The sequence below is a fragment of the Dermacentor variabilis genome, chromosome 1 (genome assembly GCF_050947875.1).
Source record: "Dermacentor variabilis isolate Ectoservices chromosome 1, ASM5094787v1, whole genome shotgun sequence".
NCBI lineage: Eukaryota > Metazoa > Arthropoda > Arachnida > Ixodida > Ixodidae > Dermacentor > Dermacentor variabilis.
Genome location: NC_134568.1, coordinates 30003476 through 30018248, shown reverse-complemented (window position 1 = coordinate 30018248; position 14773 = coordinate 30003476). Strand labels below are relative to the sequence as shown.

General features: G+C 45.5%; 1 protein-coding gene across 1 annotated transcript in view; it reads right to left on the bottom strand.

Annotated features, from left to right (window-relative positions):
- LOC142570833 (uncharacterized) overlaps positions 1-10578 on the bottom strand; it is a 33068-nt gene extending 22490 nt beyond the window's left edge. Inside the window, exons 1-2 of the mRNA XM_075679179.1 lie at positions 10384-10578; positions 1582-1686 (exon numbers count right to left, since the gene is read on the bottom strand). Coding sequence (XP_075535294.1) covers positions 1582-1686; positions 10384-10578 — 300 coding nt within the window. The remainder of the gene's footprint in view (positions 1-1581; positions 1687-10383) is intronic.
- Between the last annotated feature and the right edge of the window lie 4195 nt (positions 10579-14773).

The window sequence follows — 14773 nt, the reverse complement described above, 5'->3', positions numbered from 1 at the left end:
GGGGGATGCAGAGGTTCTCGTGTATGTGATGTGCAATGGTGTATTTAGTCTTGATGATGGATGCCAGAGTGATAGAAAGAGTTCGTAGAATGTGTCGACCTGTTGTGGTGTTAGAAAGTCTGCTATATTGGGATGTGAGGTGGGCTTCTGTGAGTTCAGTAACTGTATTGAAGGTGCCAGTAAGTATTAGCCTCTCAGTGGAGGTACATATGGGGACCCCCAGAGCAAATTTATATATTTTGCGTAAAAGAGTGTCGATCTTATCTGATTCTGATTTAGGGAAATGTAGATATGGTGTTGCAAATGTAATCTGACTGATAACGAAGGCCTGGATCAAGCGCAGAAATTCGGCCTCCTATAGTCCGCCATGTTTATTGGAGACTCGCCCTAGAAGCCTGTGATCGACTGTGGTGTGGATTGTATGTAGGGTATATGTGTTGAGCCAGTTGCTTTGAATGTGTAAAGCGAGCAGCCGGCGCCTGTTCACTCTAGTAACAGGGATGTGGTTTAAGATGACCTGTATACTAGACATGTGTTTTTCGGCCCCTTGGTGGGATGGCAGAAGAAGTATCTCCCATTTTTGAGGGGAGCATGTGAGATTCATAGCCCCGGCATGAGCCACGACGGCGTCTGCTGCGACCTGTAGAGTGTCTTGAATCTCTCCATCGGAGCCGCCAGTCGTCCAAAGAGTGATGTCGTCGGCGTAGAGTGAAAACCTGAGATCAAGAATAGCTCCCAATGCTCGCGCCATCGGCATCATAGAAAGATTAAAAAGAAAAGGGACATCACTGAGCCTTGGGACGTTACGTAGCTATCTAAAGAGTACGAAGGGGATTGCTCTGTGCCTATGTGTATGGTTGTGGTACGGTTGGCTAAGAAGGTACGTATGTAGTCATATGTCTTTGGGCCAACCCCGTCATTGCAGGCTCCGTGGAGGTCCAGACTGAGAATCGCATGCGTATCTAGACTGCTATTGAGTGTAATGATGTCATGCTTCATTCGAAGCATTTCTGATGGATAAAGATTGTTGTCTTCCATGTATTTACTAAGTCGGTTGAGGATGACGTGTTCGAGAGTTTTACCTAGACAAGAGGTTAGTGATATAGGCCTGAGATTAGAAGTGTTGAGTGGTTTGTTTGGCTTAGGGATAAAAATTACCCTGGCATCTTTCCACGAACTAGGGAGGGTGCCAGTGTGAAAGCAGTGATTGAAGTACGCTGTGATGGCTGTGACGGAGTTGACATCTAGATTGCGGAGTATTTTGTTGTTAATAAGGTCGGGGACTGGTGCTGACATTGTGCGCAGGGTGGCGAGGACATGGCGAACCTCTGCTTCCGTGATAGCGGCGCTTAATAGCTCACTGGGTTCGCCATTGTACTTTGGCATGTCATACTTCTGAGCGGGAGGCAGATGTTAATAGCGGAGGTCGTCGAAGAGTCCGTTGAGATTGTTTTTGTGTGCATGTAGCAGTTTGTTTATGCTGTGGTTGTGGTGTGTGCGCGATGTGGTAGGGTCTAATAAGTGTCGCAAGAGTTGCCATGCGCGCTTGTTATCAAGGTTGTCATGCATGCTTTCACATACCTGGCCCCACTGCTGGCAGGCAAGTTGTGTGGCATACTCCTGGATCTGGAGGTCTAATTTGGCAATTCTGAGTCTTAGTCTTCGGTTGTGCCGTCGCCTCTTCCACTGTTTGAGAAGAGATTGTTTGACTTTCCACAAGTGTAGAAGCTTGGAATCAACCGTAGTGAGAGCGGTTTCGGGAGGCAGAGCGTCTGAGAGACGTGTACGTCTGAGCGTCTGAGTGTAGTTGCTGAACCCATTCTGAGATGTCTTGAATGTTTGTGGGAGCTGATACCAGGCGATGGAATTGTCACGGGTTCCAACACAAGACAGCAACACTGCGACAGGTGATCAGGTCATCTGAAGCCAGGCAAAACTTAATTATGCTGCAGGAAACCATAGCGGACGAAATTATGCTTACTAGATACAGAGCGATATGTATAGACAAAAAACTTCGTGAACATGTTGAGCGCGTGCTTCGAAAGGCACTCACTGAGCAAGATATCGGGTGGTCGTTCAGGCGACGGCGCCGTATCTGGCTCGTCATCGTCGTGGCTCTAATTCGATTATTTCCCTACGAATTTGCGCAATATTTCGAGCACAGGTAAACAGTTTTTATCTTCCTTATTAGGTTATCCAACCTATATATACCTGTCTTACGAGGGTCACAAACTGTTCGCCAAGCTTAAGCGCTTCAGGTTGGCGAGCCGCTTCGTGAACATGCTGCGCGCTTGCTTCGAAAGGCGATCGCTGAGCGAGATATCGGGTGGTCGTTGAGATATCGGGCGGTCGTTCAGGCGATGGCGCCGTATCTGTCTCGTAATCGTCGCGGCTCTAATTGGATTATTTCCCTACGAATCTGCGCAATATTTCCAGCACATATAAACAGTTTTTATTATCCTTATTAATTTATCCAGCCTATATATACCGGTTTTACGAGGGTCAGAAACTGTTCGCCAAGCCAGAGTCCTTCAATGCTTTTCTGGTCACGAAACTCCGCCTGCAGTTTTATACAGGGACGGAAGCTGCCACTAGGGTTGCTGCTGTTAGCGTGGGGGCATTTCATGTCCGCGGACGCCGCACTCGGCTGAAACTGCTGTACCGGTTCGAGGCAACCGTTCATCTTTCATCAAACAGATAATATTTAGCTATCACTCATATTTCGCCTTACATACAATGTAGTAATTGCACCTGCGTGTGAAAATGTTCCTTTCGCTTACCTTTGCAAGGTAACAAGTCTACGATGGAGGCAGTCGTGCCGACTCCGCGATATTGAATGTATGTGTCCAGGCACGTACGCAGGATTTTTTTTTTCGGGGGAGGGGGGGAGCAACCCAAGGTAACTTTTCTATGCAAATGAGGGAGAGGGTACTTTTACTAGTACAAATGTGAATAATGCCCACCATTCGCCATAAAGACGCGTAAACCCCCAAAAAAGAATAGAAATAAAGTGTATCTCACAGGTGCGCCTGTAAGATACACCTCTTCTTTACTTGGCAAACAAAGAACCACATCAAATGGACTCGCGCATGAAGGATGCGCAGGAAGAACCTTTCCAAGTACAAGTTAACCAGAAAAAGTGCAAAATAAAGATTTGTGGTAGCGTTCTGTGAATGATCTCTGGAAGAATTATAGCGAAATGTATATTTGCGGAACAACCACAATTCTTTTGGATCCCTCCTTTACTGCTCTACCAAATGCCAAAACCGACTCGTGTTGTTATTTGGGAAGTTGCGTAACGATGCGTGGTCACGAGTCCCGTACAACCGCGTAGAGCGCAGGACGCTGCGGTTCTAGACGTATTGCGCCCACCACGGAAGGTTAGAAAAACACCCCCATTAACACAGCAGGGATGGGGCTACGTCAGGCGGCTCGAATGATAACTGTAGAAGAGCCATTCAAAACACACGAAATTATTCTCCACTTCCGGCAGCGTTTTCTCTACTTCCTTTTTAAATAAAAAGATGTTGATCCATAAATATTTTCACAAACAATTTTCGCTTTTCCTCCCTGTTTAGCTGTTGCATTGGCTTTCTCCCTTAGTAGATCGCTTAATTTCTCATCTCCTTGCGACTCTTGTTTCCAGTTGCCAATTTTGCACGAAAAGTGCTGTACAATTAGGGAAAACAAAACGAGGTAAGGGGTGACAGTCATATTGCTTATGGGTTGAACGTTTATTCCAGGGTGTGATAATGGACGCTGTTTCGCAATATACTATTTTCCACCTTATCTAACCCATATCGCGGATATATGGTTCCGAGGATCTGCCAGCGTCGCGGAGCGCCATTAGTCGAGGAAATAATGAAGCGAAAGGAAAAGTTAAATGCAACTGGTGTTTTCTCCGGCCGCAACTCGTTCCATGAGCATACACACCAGCTCAGTATGAACCGAGTTTCTTCCTGGCCCCTGGATCAGTCTAAACGAAGAAGGTTGGACTAACGAAGCAACAGCGATGCGCGTGATTGTTTAATACATGGTGACATAAAATTGTGTTGGGCATTATAAATAAAATAAGTTATTATAATTAAAGCAATAAACTTACCCTGCCTGCTGCAATAGATGGTGAAAGCTGAATTCATCTTAAGTTAATCGTGCGGGCACCGAATCGATGAGAAAACTGGCCTCCACACCCCAGGAGATGCCGATAACTACCACCATCCAAAAGGTGTGAAAAACTTGACAACCATTCGACTCTGTGAATACGGAATGGCATCGAAAGCTGACGACAGTCAAAGCTCTCAAACGAAAAGCAAAGTGTTTCACATCTGTTGCGGGTCGGCCTGAAGATAGTGTAATATCGGGCCAACCCGCGGCGGAGGTGAAGCAGGCATTAAGAACTACTCTTACGTGGCCCATCCCGAAGATTCCGAAGCGTGCGTTATAGGTTACCGAGTCCGCAGGCGTATGTGCCATTGATCTTACACTCCTTTTGCACAATCACCAGGATTGGCCCACATAATGATTTTTTCTGTTAACGGACGCCGAAAAAAACTACGGAAGTTAGTCATACACTGCTTTCGCTTTACAAGGCAGCAGAATGTTGACCGCCAACTAGATTGATTTTTCGGCTCTTTATGAATGTGTGTGAGGAGTGGTGGCGGGGGCGGATAGGGGGGGGGGGGCGCCCGGGCCCCCCCGGGCCCTCCTTGGGTACGTGCCTGTATGTGTCCTTACAACGCAGTTCCTTATCTCAGACAGGGGAGCATGAGATTATTTATTTACGAATAGGTCGTTTTGCTTGGGCTTGTGACACCGTGCAAGCCCAGAAACTCGCTTACTCGCCAATTTAAGCCTCGCTGCGAGACTTGAGTCATCGCCGATCGCGCTAGCTATTTGCAATGAGACCGTCTACGCCGCGGGAGCTTGCCGCTGCTGCATTACAAAACAGAAAAAAATCTCTTGATTTCCCGTGTTTACAGTTTCCAAAAGCTAACTTCATTCTGCTGCAAGCTATCGCAGAGCGCCGGCAGCATTTCAAAGCGGGAACGACGAAGCTTTCGCAAGGCAACGTCCATGTGTCGCGCGTGAATACACGCTGATGTCTAGCCTAGCCTCACTCCCGAGTTTTCAACTGCCGTTTCTTCATTTCCAACGTGTAACCTTGACAAGATAAGTTACGTAGGCATTGTACGAATGAAAGGGGGTCTCACTTTACGTTGCGCAGCTACGCAAAGGCGCCCGTGCAGCTGCAACGCTCGCGTTGGTTGCGCTTTCACAAATGTCTCGCCTTCTGGGACCAGTCTCACTGTCACCTCCACTCCAATTTGGCATGCTTCATTGACAGCGTGTGTGTTACTCGGACGGACTACATTTGCGTGCCGTGAGATTCCGTAATGAAGACACCACTGGGGAGACTTGATTAACTGAAACGAAGGCGTGTTTCATGTCACTAATGTAAACAAAAATAAGCACACGTGTTCACGAGCATGCAGATTTATTCAGAAGGTGAATGACATAACGTGGAGCAAAACGTTAAACGTGAGCAAAACGCAATAAGCACGATGATCTCAACGCATTGCTGTCTTCTTTTGGTTTTTTATTTGACATTGTCACGTTGTGCGAAACATGGTATCGCAACGAAAAAGTATTGCAAATAAGAGACCCTCATTATTTGAATCTGTGCAATAAAAAAGGCGGCGGTGTTTTTTTGCTTACTAGGACTAACTTTCATTGCGAATTGTTGAAAGACTTTACTCAAATTACTGCTGGCTTAGAAATTTTCACTGTTCTTCATGGTCGCAACATTTTTTCTGTGGTATATCGCCCACCGGGAGGGAATGTGGTTAATTTTCTTAAATACATCGACACCTGGGTTAACGATAACGACTACAGTTTAGTTTTGGGTGGCGATATTATTATTAACATGTTGCACGATAGCCCACTCCACAGAGACACATTGCGGGTACTTGAATCAAATGCTTGCATTAATACAGTTACTGCTCCTACTCGTATTCAAGGTAACTGCGAAAATTTACCCGTTGTTTTCATTACGAATTGTGACACACAAAACCTTGAATCAGGCGTCATCACTGCTCACGTCAGTGACCACTTGCCTATTTTTCTATTTATTAATTCACCTGTGTTGCCCTCGCGTCTTTCTAAAGATCAACACTTCACATGTCAGAATATTAACCCATTCACACTTGAGAAATTTCGCAACGAAATATTGCGCATAAATCGGAAATACCTGTATAACGAAAAAGACTGTGACAAAGCGTAGGAGTTGTTTTAGAGCGCAGCTCTTTGGCGTCCGTTCCTGGGTTTCGCGTCGTCGTCGGCGTTGTCGTCGGCCTCGTAACCAGCTCCGCCCCCCTTTCATCCCCCCAGCGCTAGCAGCGACCGACTGATACCGCTGGATGCCGCTGACGCCGCTAGAGAGTCAAGATAACGCGACTGCATAGAACACCGTCGCCGCCATGCAGAAAGAGGAGGAAAGGGTCCCCCCCCCCCTGTTCTTGTGTGGCGGATAGGGTGCTCTTCAGTTGCCGACGCGCCGGTTATTTCACGTAGGCCCCGGCACGTCGACGAATACGTGACCACCTTCCCACGGCTAGACCTGGTTCTTAGCGCTGCGGAAGCGAGGGTATCATATTGTTTGTGTCGGCATCGGCGGCGTTGTCCCTGAAACCAACTCCGCAGCTGGGGTTGACTCACTATCGGCGTCAGCGGCATCAGTCAGTCGCTGCTATCTCTTCCCTCCTCCCTTTATCGTGTTGTCCGCTTGCTGCGCGCGCTTCTACCCCATCGTTTGCCGCTGGGTGTACACGCCGCCCCCCTCCCCCCTCTTCCTGCGAGTCTCCGGTTGTCAAAGCGCCGGCTCGAACTTAATTCCTTTCTTCGCTCCTCCTCCAATGCAACCCCTGTGCGGTGGCAATCAGAGAGCCAGATCGGTGGCGGCGGATCTGCATATGTGCACCGCCCGAGCCGAAATTGCCGCTGCCGTTCGCCCTGTGCGGTGGCAATCAGAGAGCCAGATCGGTGGCGGCGGATCTGTATATGTGCACCGCCCGAGCCGAAATTGCCGCTGCCGTTCGCCACTGCGAAATTATCTGCCAGTTCTTTCTGAGCCATGAGCGAGACGACCGATGGAAGTCCTCCGTCTGCTGCTGCTGCTGCTGCTGCTAAACGAGCTGCCAGAGCAGAGGCCCAGCGCCGTCGCCGTCAGAATCCAGAGGTGCGTGCCGCCGAAACAGAAGCTTACCGTTGCCGCCGTCGAGATGATCCAGGAGTACGGGAAATATAAAAAAAAAATTCTGTGATAGCGCATACATGTGTTGCTCGATTTCTTTGCCTCAATCTATCGAAAAGGTGAAACAGCTTATTTGCTGCGCTCAAATTTCGCATTAGGAAGTAACGTAATCGTCGGCAATTTTTTATCCTTTTTTCAGAGCGCTTACAGAAAGTCATTTAAACGCAAAACAAAAAAGCCAAAAAAGAAGGAAACCTTCGATTACTGACAGTACGTTGAAGTTGATCAAACAAAAAGATGCCCTTTTCAAGCAATTCCCAGGCACAAGGGACGCAACAGATTTAGCAGAGTTTAAAAAATTCCGGAAGAAAGTTAATGGTACTCTAAGGGTAGCAAAAGCTCAATATTTCGGGAAATTATTTAATAAAGAAACGATAATGCAAACCCATATCACCTGGAAAAAACTAAACAGATTACTTCGTGTAAACAATCAGCCAGAGAATGCAGTAGAGTTAGAAATAAATAATCAGCCGACATCAGGCACGTCATTGGCTGACGCTTTTAACGATCATTTTGTATCGCTGGTGAATAGTTCCTAAGATCCTCGTTGCACAGAATACGTAAAATCGAAAGTCGTAGAAAGTGCATTCCTAAGCCCCACTAACACTCATGAAATCTACAGCACGTTTCTTAGCCTTCGAAATAGCAAAAGTTGCGATATTGATGATTTGCAGATTCGCCCAGCTGAGCATATTCTAGACCTAATCTGCCTTGTCTTAGAGGACGTGTACAATCTTTCGTTGGCGAATGGTATATTTCCTCGGCGCATGCAAATAACGAAGTTAACAGCACTTTTCAAATCTGGCGACAGAAACGAGCTCGCAAATTTTAGGCCAATATGGATCCTGCCTATTTTTTCTAAATGTCTCGAGAAATTTATTATTACAAGAGTAACCTCTTTTTATAAAAAAGCACAATGTATTTACAGATTACCAGTATGGGTTTAGAAAAAGTCGTTCAACAGAAATAGCTTTACTGCTGCAAAAAGATATATTTTTGTGAGGCGTTGAAGGCAATTTAGTTACTCTCGGCGTCTTTATTGATTTTTCGAAGGCTTTTGACACCATTATTCACAACACTCTACTAATAAAACTTGACATTTATGGCTTTAGGGAAACATTCCTGAACTTAATTAGAAGTTATTTGCAGTACAGGTATGAGACTGTTGTCGTAGGTAACAACTGTTCAAAAAATTTGCCTATATTCACTGGAGTTCATCAAGGAAGCATACTAGGACCACTATTGTTTAACCTGTATATAAATGACATAACTAATATCAATAGCGGCGCACAATTTGTTATCTATGCCGATGACACTAGTTTATTTATGACTTCAAAGGACGTGAAAGAATTGCTATCTGTTGCTAATAATACACTCGTTAACTATTAATACTACCAAAACAAAAGGCGTGCTTTTTCAGCAAAAAAAAAACATAGCATTGACAGATATCTAAGAATAGGTACTTCTTTCATAGACAGAGTACCATGGGTTAAAAGCTTAGGTGTCATATTCCAAGCGAATATGCTATGGAATGACCATGTTAACATTATTGCTAACAAACTTGCACGAGTTCTTGGAATGCTAATAAGATTACGCTTCCTTTTACCATTACGAGTGAAGCTCCTACTTTATAATTCTCTTTTTTTATCTCATGTTAACTATTGTCGCCTCGTATGGTGCCACACGACTAGCAATAACATCAACATTCTACACTTATTGCAAAAGAAAGCCGTGCGTGCAATTTCAAACTCTTCATTCGATGCGCATACTGATCCTCCTTTTTGTCATTTAAGTATAGCGCCAATAAAAGCGGTCTACAATACAATTTTGCTAAAACGCTTTTTCACAGAAAGAACAGGTAGCACTAATTTTACCGAGCACTTGTCAAGGCTAACATTAAATACAAGCAGGTTCAGTACACGTTACAGAGAAACTTGGCATATTCCGCACTCAGCAACTAACTACGGGAATCAAATGCTGCGCCATGCACTGCCATCTCTACTTAACTCTCTTCATTAATGGGCATACTTATTATTATTTCAATTAGGTGCTCAATCTTGCCACTCATACTGTCATTCACGTGTATGCTTAGCGCTTTTCTTTGTGTTTTGTTCTGATGAACACGCATTCTACGCTGAAATTGCACAGTGACTTATTTAGTTTTGTATTTCTGTGAATGTTACCCGTAAATGAAAAGTGATTTATGTTGTCCGCATTTTGTTGTTTTCCTGTTCTTCGTAACTTGTGTGACACTTACAATTCCTGCATTCATGTCAATTTTTCGCCGCTGTGCGAAAGTAACTTTGTATAAGTAGTCCCGTTTATGCACACGTTGTTTATATTTATATTGTTTTTACAATACATGTTTTCATGTTGTATTTATGAACGCATTGCTACGTGTTTCCAAAGAAACCAGTAAGGGACACAGACCTCGTCAAGCCAATTTTATGGCTTTCTGTCTGTGCCCCTGTCATCTGTACGTTGTATAGATACAAAATAAAGTTCAAGTTCAACATGCCCCAAAACGTGCCAAGCTGAGGAGACACTAATGCCCATTGCGTCACAAGCTTCAGTATAATGGTACATTTGAAAACATATGTTTGTGAACATGACACTGTAGCGCAACAAAATTTGCAATGAACAAGGCAATAATGCTAAATACATAATATGATGGAAAGCACCTCAAAAAACAGCAAGCTACGAAGCAGCTCTAATGAAGTAGTTTAAAAATAGAAAAATGAACATGATCGACATATCAGTGAATGAAAAGAGGAAAAAGCATTTTTTTTACAATTATCTATCGCGTTGAGAAAAAGTAGTGAAAAAAAAAACTGCTGCTTGTCTGCATGGCTGAAGCCGTTACGGAAGCAATTCAGCACATCACTTTCTTGCCCCCACCAGTTCGGTATGCTGCGCGCTTACTTGCCCGTGCAAGTTTGTTCTTTTCTCTTGTGAAGAAGTGCAGACGGCACCTGAGAAAAAAAACGCACAATTTCTGCCGTGGTGCCTACGTAGTGGGAGCCACAACCTACAGCAGCGGCTGAAGTGCGGTTATCAAACAGAACTCTCTCTACAATGTTCATGTTGATGTCCGCATAAGCCACTCCATTAACAGTGAGTTCTTCGACGTAGCTCTCCACAATCTGCAGGAGACTGAGCAGTCGGCATGAAGGCACCTGCAGGAAACCTCTTGACTTGGCAAGTATTAGGGCGTTTGCTTGCCGAGACGAGCCATTCAGACTTTCAACACAGCTAAGGCAGCAGCTCATGGTCAGGAGCTTTTTCGTCACATATCCTGCGGGGTAGTCCAGTATGCACTCTTTCGGAGACAGCACTTGGCTTGAAGCTTATGCACCTTGAACGCTGTCTGGTGGCTCCAATAAAACGTCGTCGAAGAGGACTGCCAGGGCATCAACCTGAAACACACATTTCACGTCGTCATGCTTCAGTATTGTTTTTGAGAGTACCTATACACCAGAGGCGTGAGTGGTTAACACGTTATAAGTTTGAGCTAACTAGTTGTTTATGACAGATATTTGGAAAGCAAAATACTGTTTAGCTTTCAAGATGTTCCCACACTGGCGCACAGCAGCAGCAGCAGCCGCCGTCGACATTGAACACGGGCGCGCAGCAAAATTTCCAAAGCTAAAAATATAACTAGCATAATAACAGCGCGCAACGACTGGGGGAGCATAAAGCGTCACCCGATGTCGTGACATCTGACTCGAACGTCGTCGACTGAGGGCCCCGGCATTCCTCCGGGACATTGAAAGCACGGTCACTATCGGGTTGCTGACAAAAATGACTATTTGGAAACGCTGCTATATTATCCTATAAGCTTAACACGACAAGCTTTAGCTTAAAGGACTGTTCACGTGGAGGTGTTGGCAATTTGATTATGCATTAAAGTTCCTAAATGCCGTCTAGGAAGCATTCTGCAGCAACAAATTTTAAGGCGAGGATTTGTTTGCCGACCCTCCCGGGTTTGGTTTGGCGGCAACTGTCTGCTGCAGTGTCGGCCGGTATCTTGACGGATATATTTGTGGACTTACCGCATAGATTCGAGTAAGGGCCGCACCCGTGTAAGGGCCGCACATCCAACTTGGCAGTCCAAAATTTGTGAAAGAAATCCCAACCGAGAAGCAATCATGTTCGGTGCCGGCACCGAACGTGCATCGGTGAACTTTCACGTTCGCCGTACTTCTGCCTGGCGCTACTAGATGGCGAGAGCTGCGCGTTGACCTTTGGTGCAATGGTACATCAAGGGTTTGGACAAGTCGCCGCACCATTTTGATCCAAAATTTAGATCCCGCGTAAGGGCTGCATCTCGTTGAAATTGTGAAAAAAGTGCCGCCCTTGCACGTTTCCATGCGGTATGTATAGGAATTTATATGCGGACCAAATGAAAGCTCCAGGAATCGAGCGTTTACAAAGTGCGCCAAGTATCATGCACCGAGTTTTAAAGAAACACGCATCATTTATCGCAAATAAGACCACGTGCATGTTGCTTTCAGTCTTGTTGAGAAACCGCAACTAAATTTTATCCTGGTCACCTAATATTTTATATTGAAAGTAATAATCAGTCTTTAATTCTTGCTCTAATTATGAAGATGTCAATTAAGCGGTTCTAGAGAATCGTAAGAGACGTTAAAATTAGATGTTTACAGAAACGTAGAGATTGCGTATTTTTTCCGGCAAATTGAGAAAAACCGAATTTTCGCCAGATAGGCGAAGCATCGATTGCGATAGAAAATTAGAGGACTGCTATACGAAGTAAGGATAGCAGTTTTATTGGTCATATAAACTTGTTAACATAGGCATAACAACTAAATGAACAAGCATGGTGTCACGCGTGCACAAGCAAACATAACACATCTCCTTCGATGACCGCGGAAACGCGCTGTTCCCGTTTTCCTTGACTTCTCACGTCGGTCATAGTAGTGTACGCGTCTCGGTCATAGTGAACGCTTGCGCCGGCGACGTCGTGTGTTTTGCGGCGAAGCTGCATATGGCTAGCCGATCCATCCGTCCATCCGTCCGTATGTCACTTGTGCGCCGGAAACTCCTCCGGTGCAGCCCCATGCGCATGCGCGAAAAAATATATAGAAAGAGAGGCGCGCGATTGGCTGCGCTAATAGTGACGTCATTGCTCTCCGGTGCAACCGACTGCACGCGCAGCAGTTTCTGCCCGGTTCCGAAGTGGGTAGGCCACGCATCATACGCACTCCCGAGGAGCATGCAGCTTTCGATCAGCAACGCCTCGAGCAGAACCGGGAACGCGCCCGTCTACGCCGTGCCGATGCTGCAGCAGGAGCACAAGAACAGGCTCGTGCAGCCGAGCGCAAGCAGCAGCTGCGTACCGAGGATCGGGCAGCCTACCAAACCGTCGTTTAGTGAACCGTCTGGATTAACTCAGTGATAAACACCGGGGCCGCACATTGCAGCTTCGCTGGTTAACCATGGGCCCTATAACGTAAAACTATTCCAATATATTTCTATTCCAATCTCCTGACGTCAAATTTGCGTAACCACCGACGCAAGCACCGGGCGGTCACTCGCAGGGTTGTCTGAACAGACCAATCAAACGCTCTCCTCGTTCATAGGAGGTCACTTTTGTTTGCTTGAAAAACGAATAACATTGCCTACACTGAGCGGCTTGTCGTATCTAATTGGCTGACAAGAGGCGAGGAGAACGCTCAAGTGGAGAGGGAGTCGCTGGGGTATAGCCAGTGCACTGAAAATCGATAACCGGATAAAGAGGGTGGTGCCGGCGTCTGCGATTGGTCGGCTTTCCCTTACTTAGCTTGTGGTGGCTGGTTGGAAATCGCGGCGGCATGCAACGGAAACTTAAGAATGACGCTAAAACGGATCCTCAGCAAAAAAGAGTTGGCAGAATGAGGTCGTAAACGTGCCGAAAGTGCTCGAAAACGTTGCACGGCCACGCAAAAAGTCTTATTACCCGCAAATAAACCCATGCTCACCGACAGGAGCGAGTAGCCAGTGCGTGAGCGAACGGCGGCATCTATCTTTTATTCCTTTCGGAACGGGGCAGCCTGCGGCTATTCAGAAGAAAATCCAGTTTTGTTCGGCATATTAATGCATCTTTATCGCGTGCACGTCACTTTGACGCGGTGAGGTTGTGCGGTTTTGTGACGCCGCGTGACAGGCAGGTGAAGTGGGTGCAGCCTGAAAACTTTTAACCAATAGCCGAGGGCTAATGGCGAAAAGGGGTCGAATCAGAAATAACGGTTTTTCTTTTTTCTGTCAAATCATGCATAATCAGTGTGTACATGTCATATCAGATGGAGAAGAATCGCGGTTTTCGTGACGTCGCGTGGCAGGCAGGTGAAGGGGGGGTGGTCGAAAAAAGTTTTTGACCAATCGTGGAGGGCTGATAGGAGAATTGGAATAGAAAAGTTTGGAATAGTTTTACGTTATAGCGCCCCATCTGTACGGAGTGCTTGGGCGGCGATTTTTTTCGTTCTGCTTTTTTTAACGCGTGAGTGCAAAATACATATGCAATTTATTTGCAGAGCTAAGCCGGCAATTGCGATAAGTTTCAAGAGCCCGTTGATTAGTTTGTCATTTCAGTAATAAATGGGGGAGACTTTCAAGCACAGACAAAATAAGCGGCTAAGATTGTTGACAGATACTTAAAATACTCTGATAGCTACTTTCAATACTCGCAATTAAAATTCCCGCTGCAACTGCTTGGCAGAAACAGCTTCGTTGGAAATTTGGCTGGATTTTATTAGGGTGAACGGAGGCTGTACGTTTCTTCTATTGTAAAGGTATACCTTCATAATATTCCATCCGTATATTAAGATTAATTAGCAAAGAACAGAACCTCTGTAACGCTAATAGAAACATGCAATTTAGCATTTTTGCTGTGCATACTGACGTAGCCATCTTCTGAATTATTTAATCTAACCAATACAACTACTGAACGAGGCATTTACCCATTTCAGCCTACCGGGCGCTCTTCTTAATTACATCACTGCCTTCTCTTTTCTTTTCTCATCTTCCTTCCCAAGCAGCTTTACAAACACAGGGTGTGTGTTTTTTTTCTTTAACTGCAGCAAATTTTTTTAAAGTTAGCCTATGACAGCCAGCCCAATTCTAACCCTTGATCAAAATTACTCGGTGTGGCGGCCATTAATTCTGCCAGAAATGAAAATGTTCAATCGAATAAATAACATAATTACGCTAATTGACTTTTTAATTAATTACTTTGCGCCACATATTTCAATCCACGAATTATAGCCGCTGAGTTCACTCGGCGTAACCACTAGGAACGCACTCTCTGGATAGCACCAGTTCCGAGATACTTAAACACTTTCAAAGCGAGAGACTTTCGAAGTGTCCGACGAAATGAATTGGCGTTCCAGTTACGTTTTTAAGGAACCATTGTTTCATGCATTGAAGCACAAAAGTAACGGAAACACCAGTGCATTTCGACGGACG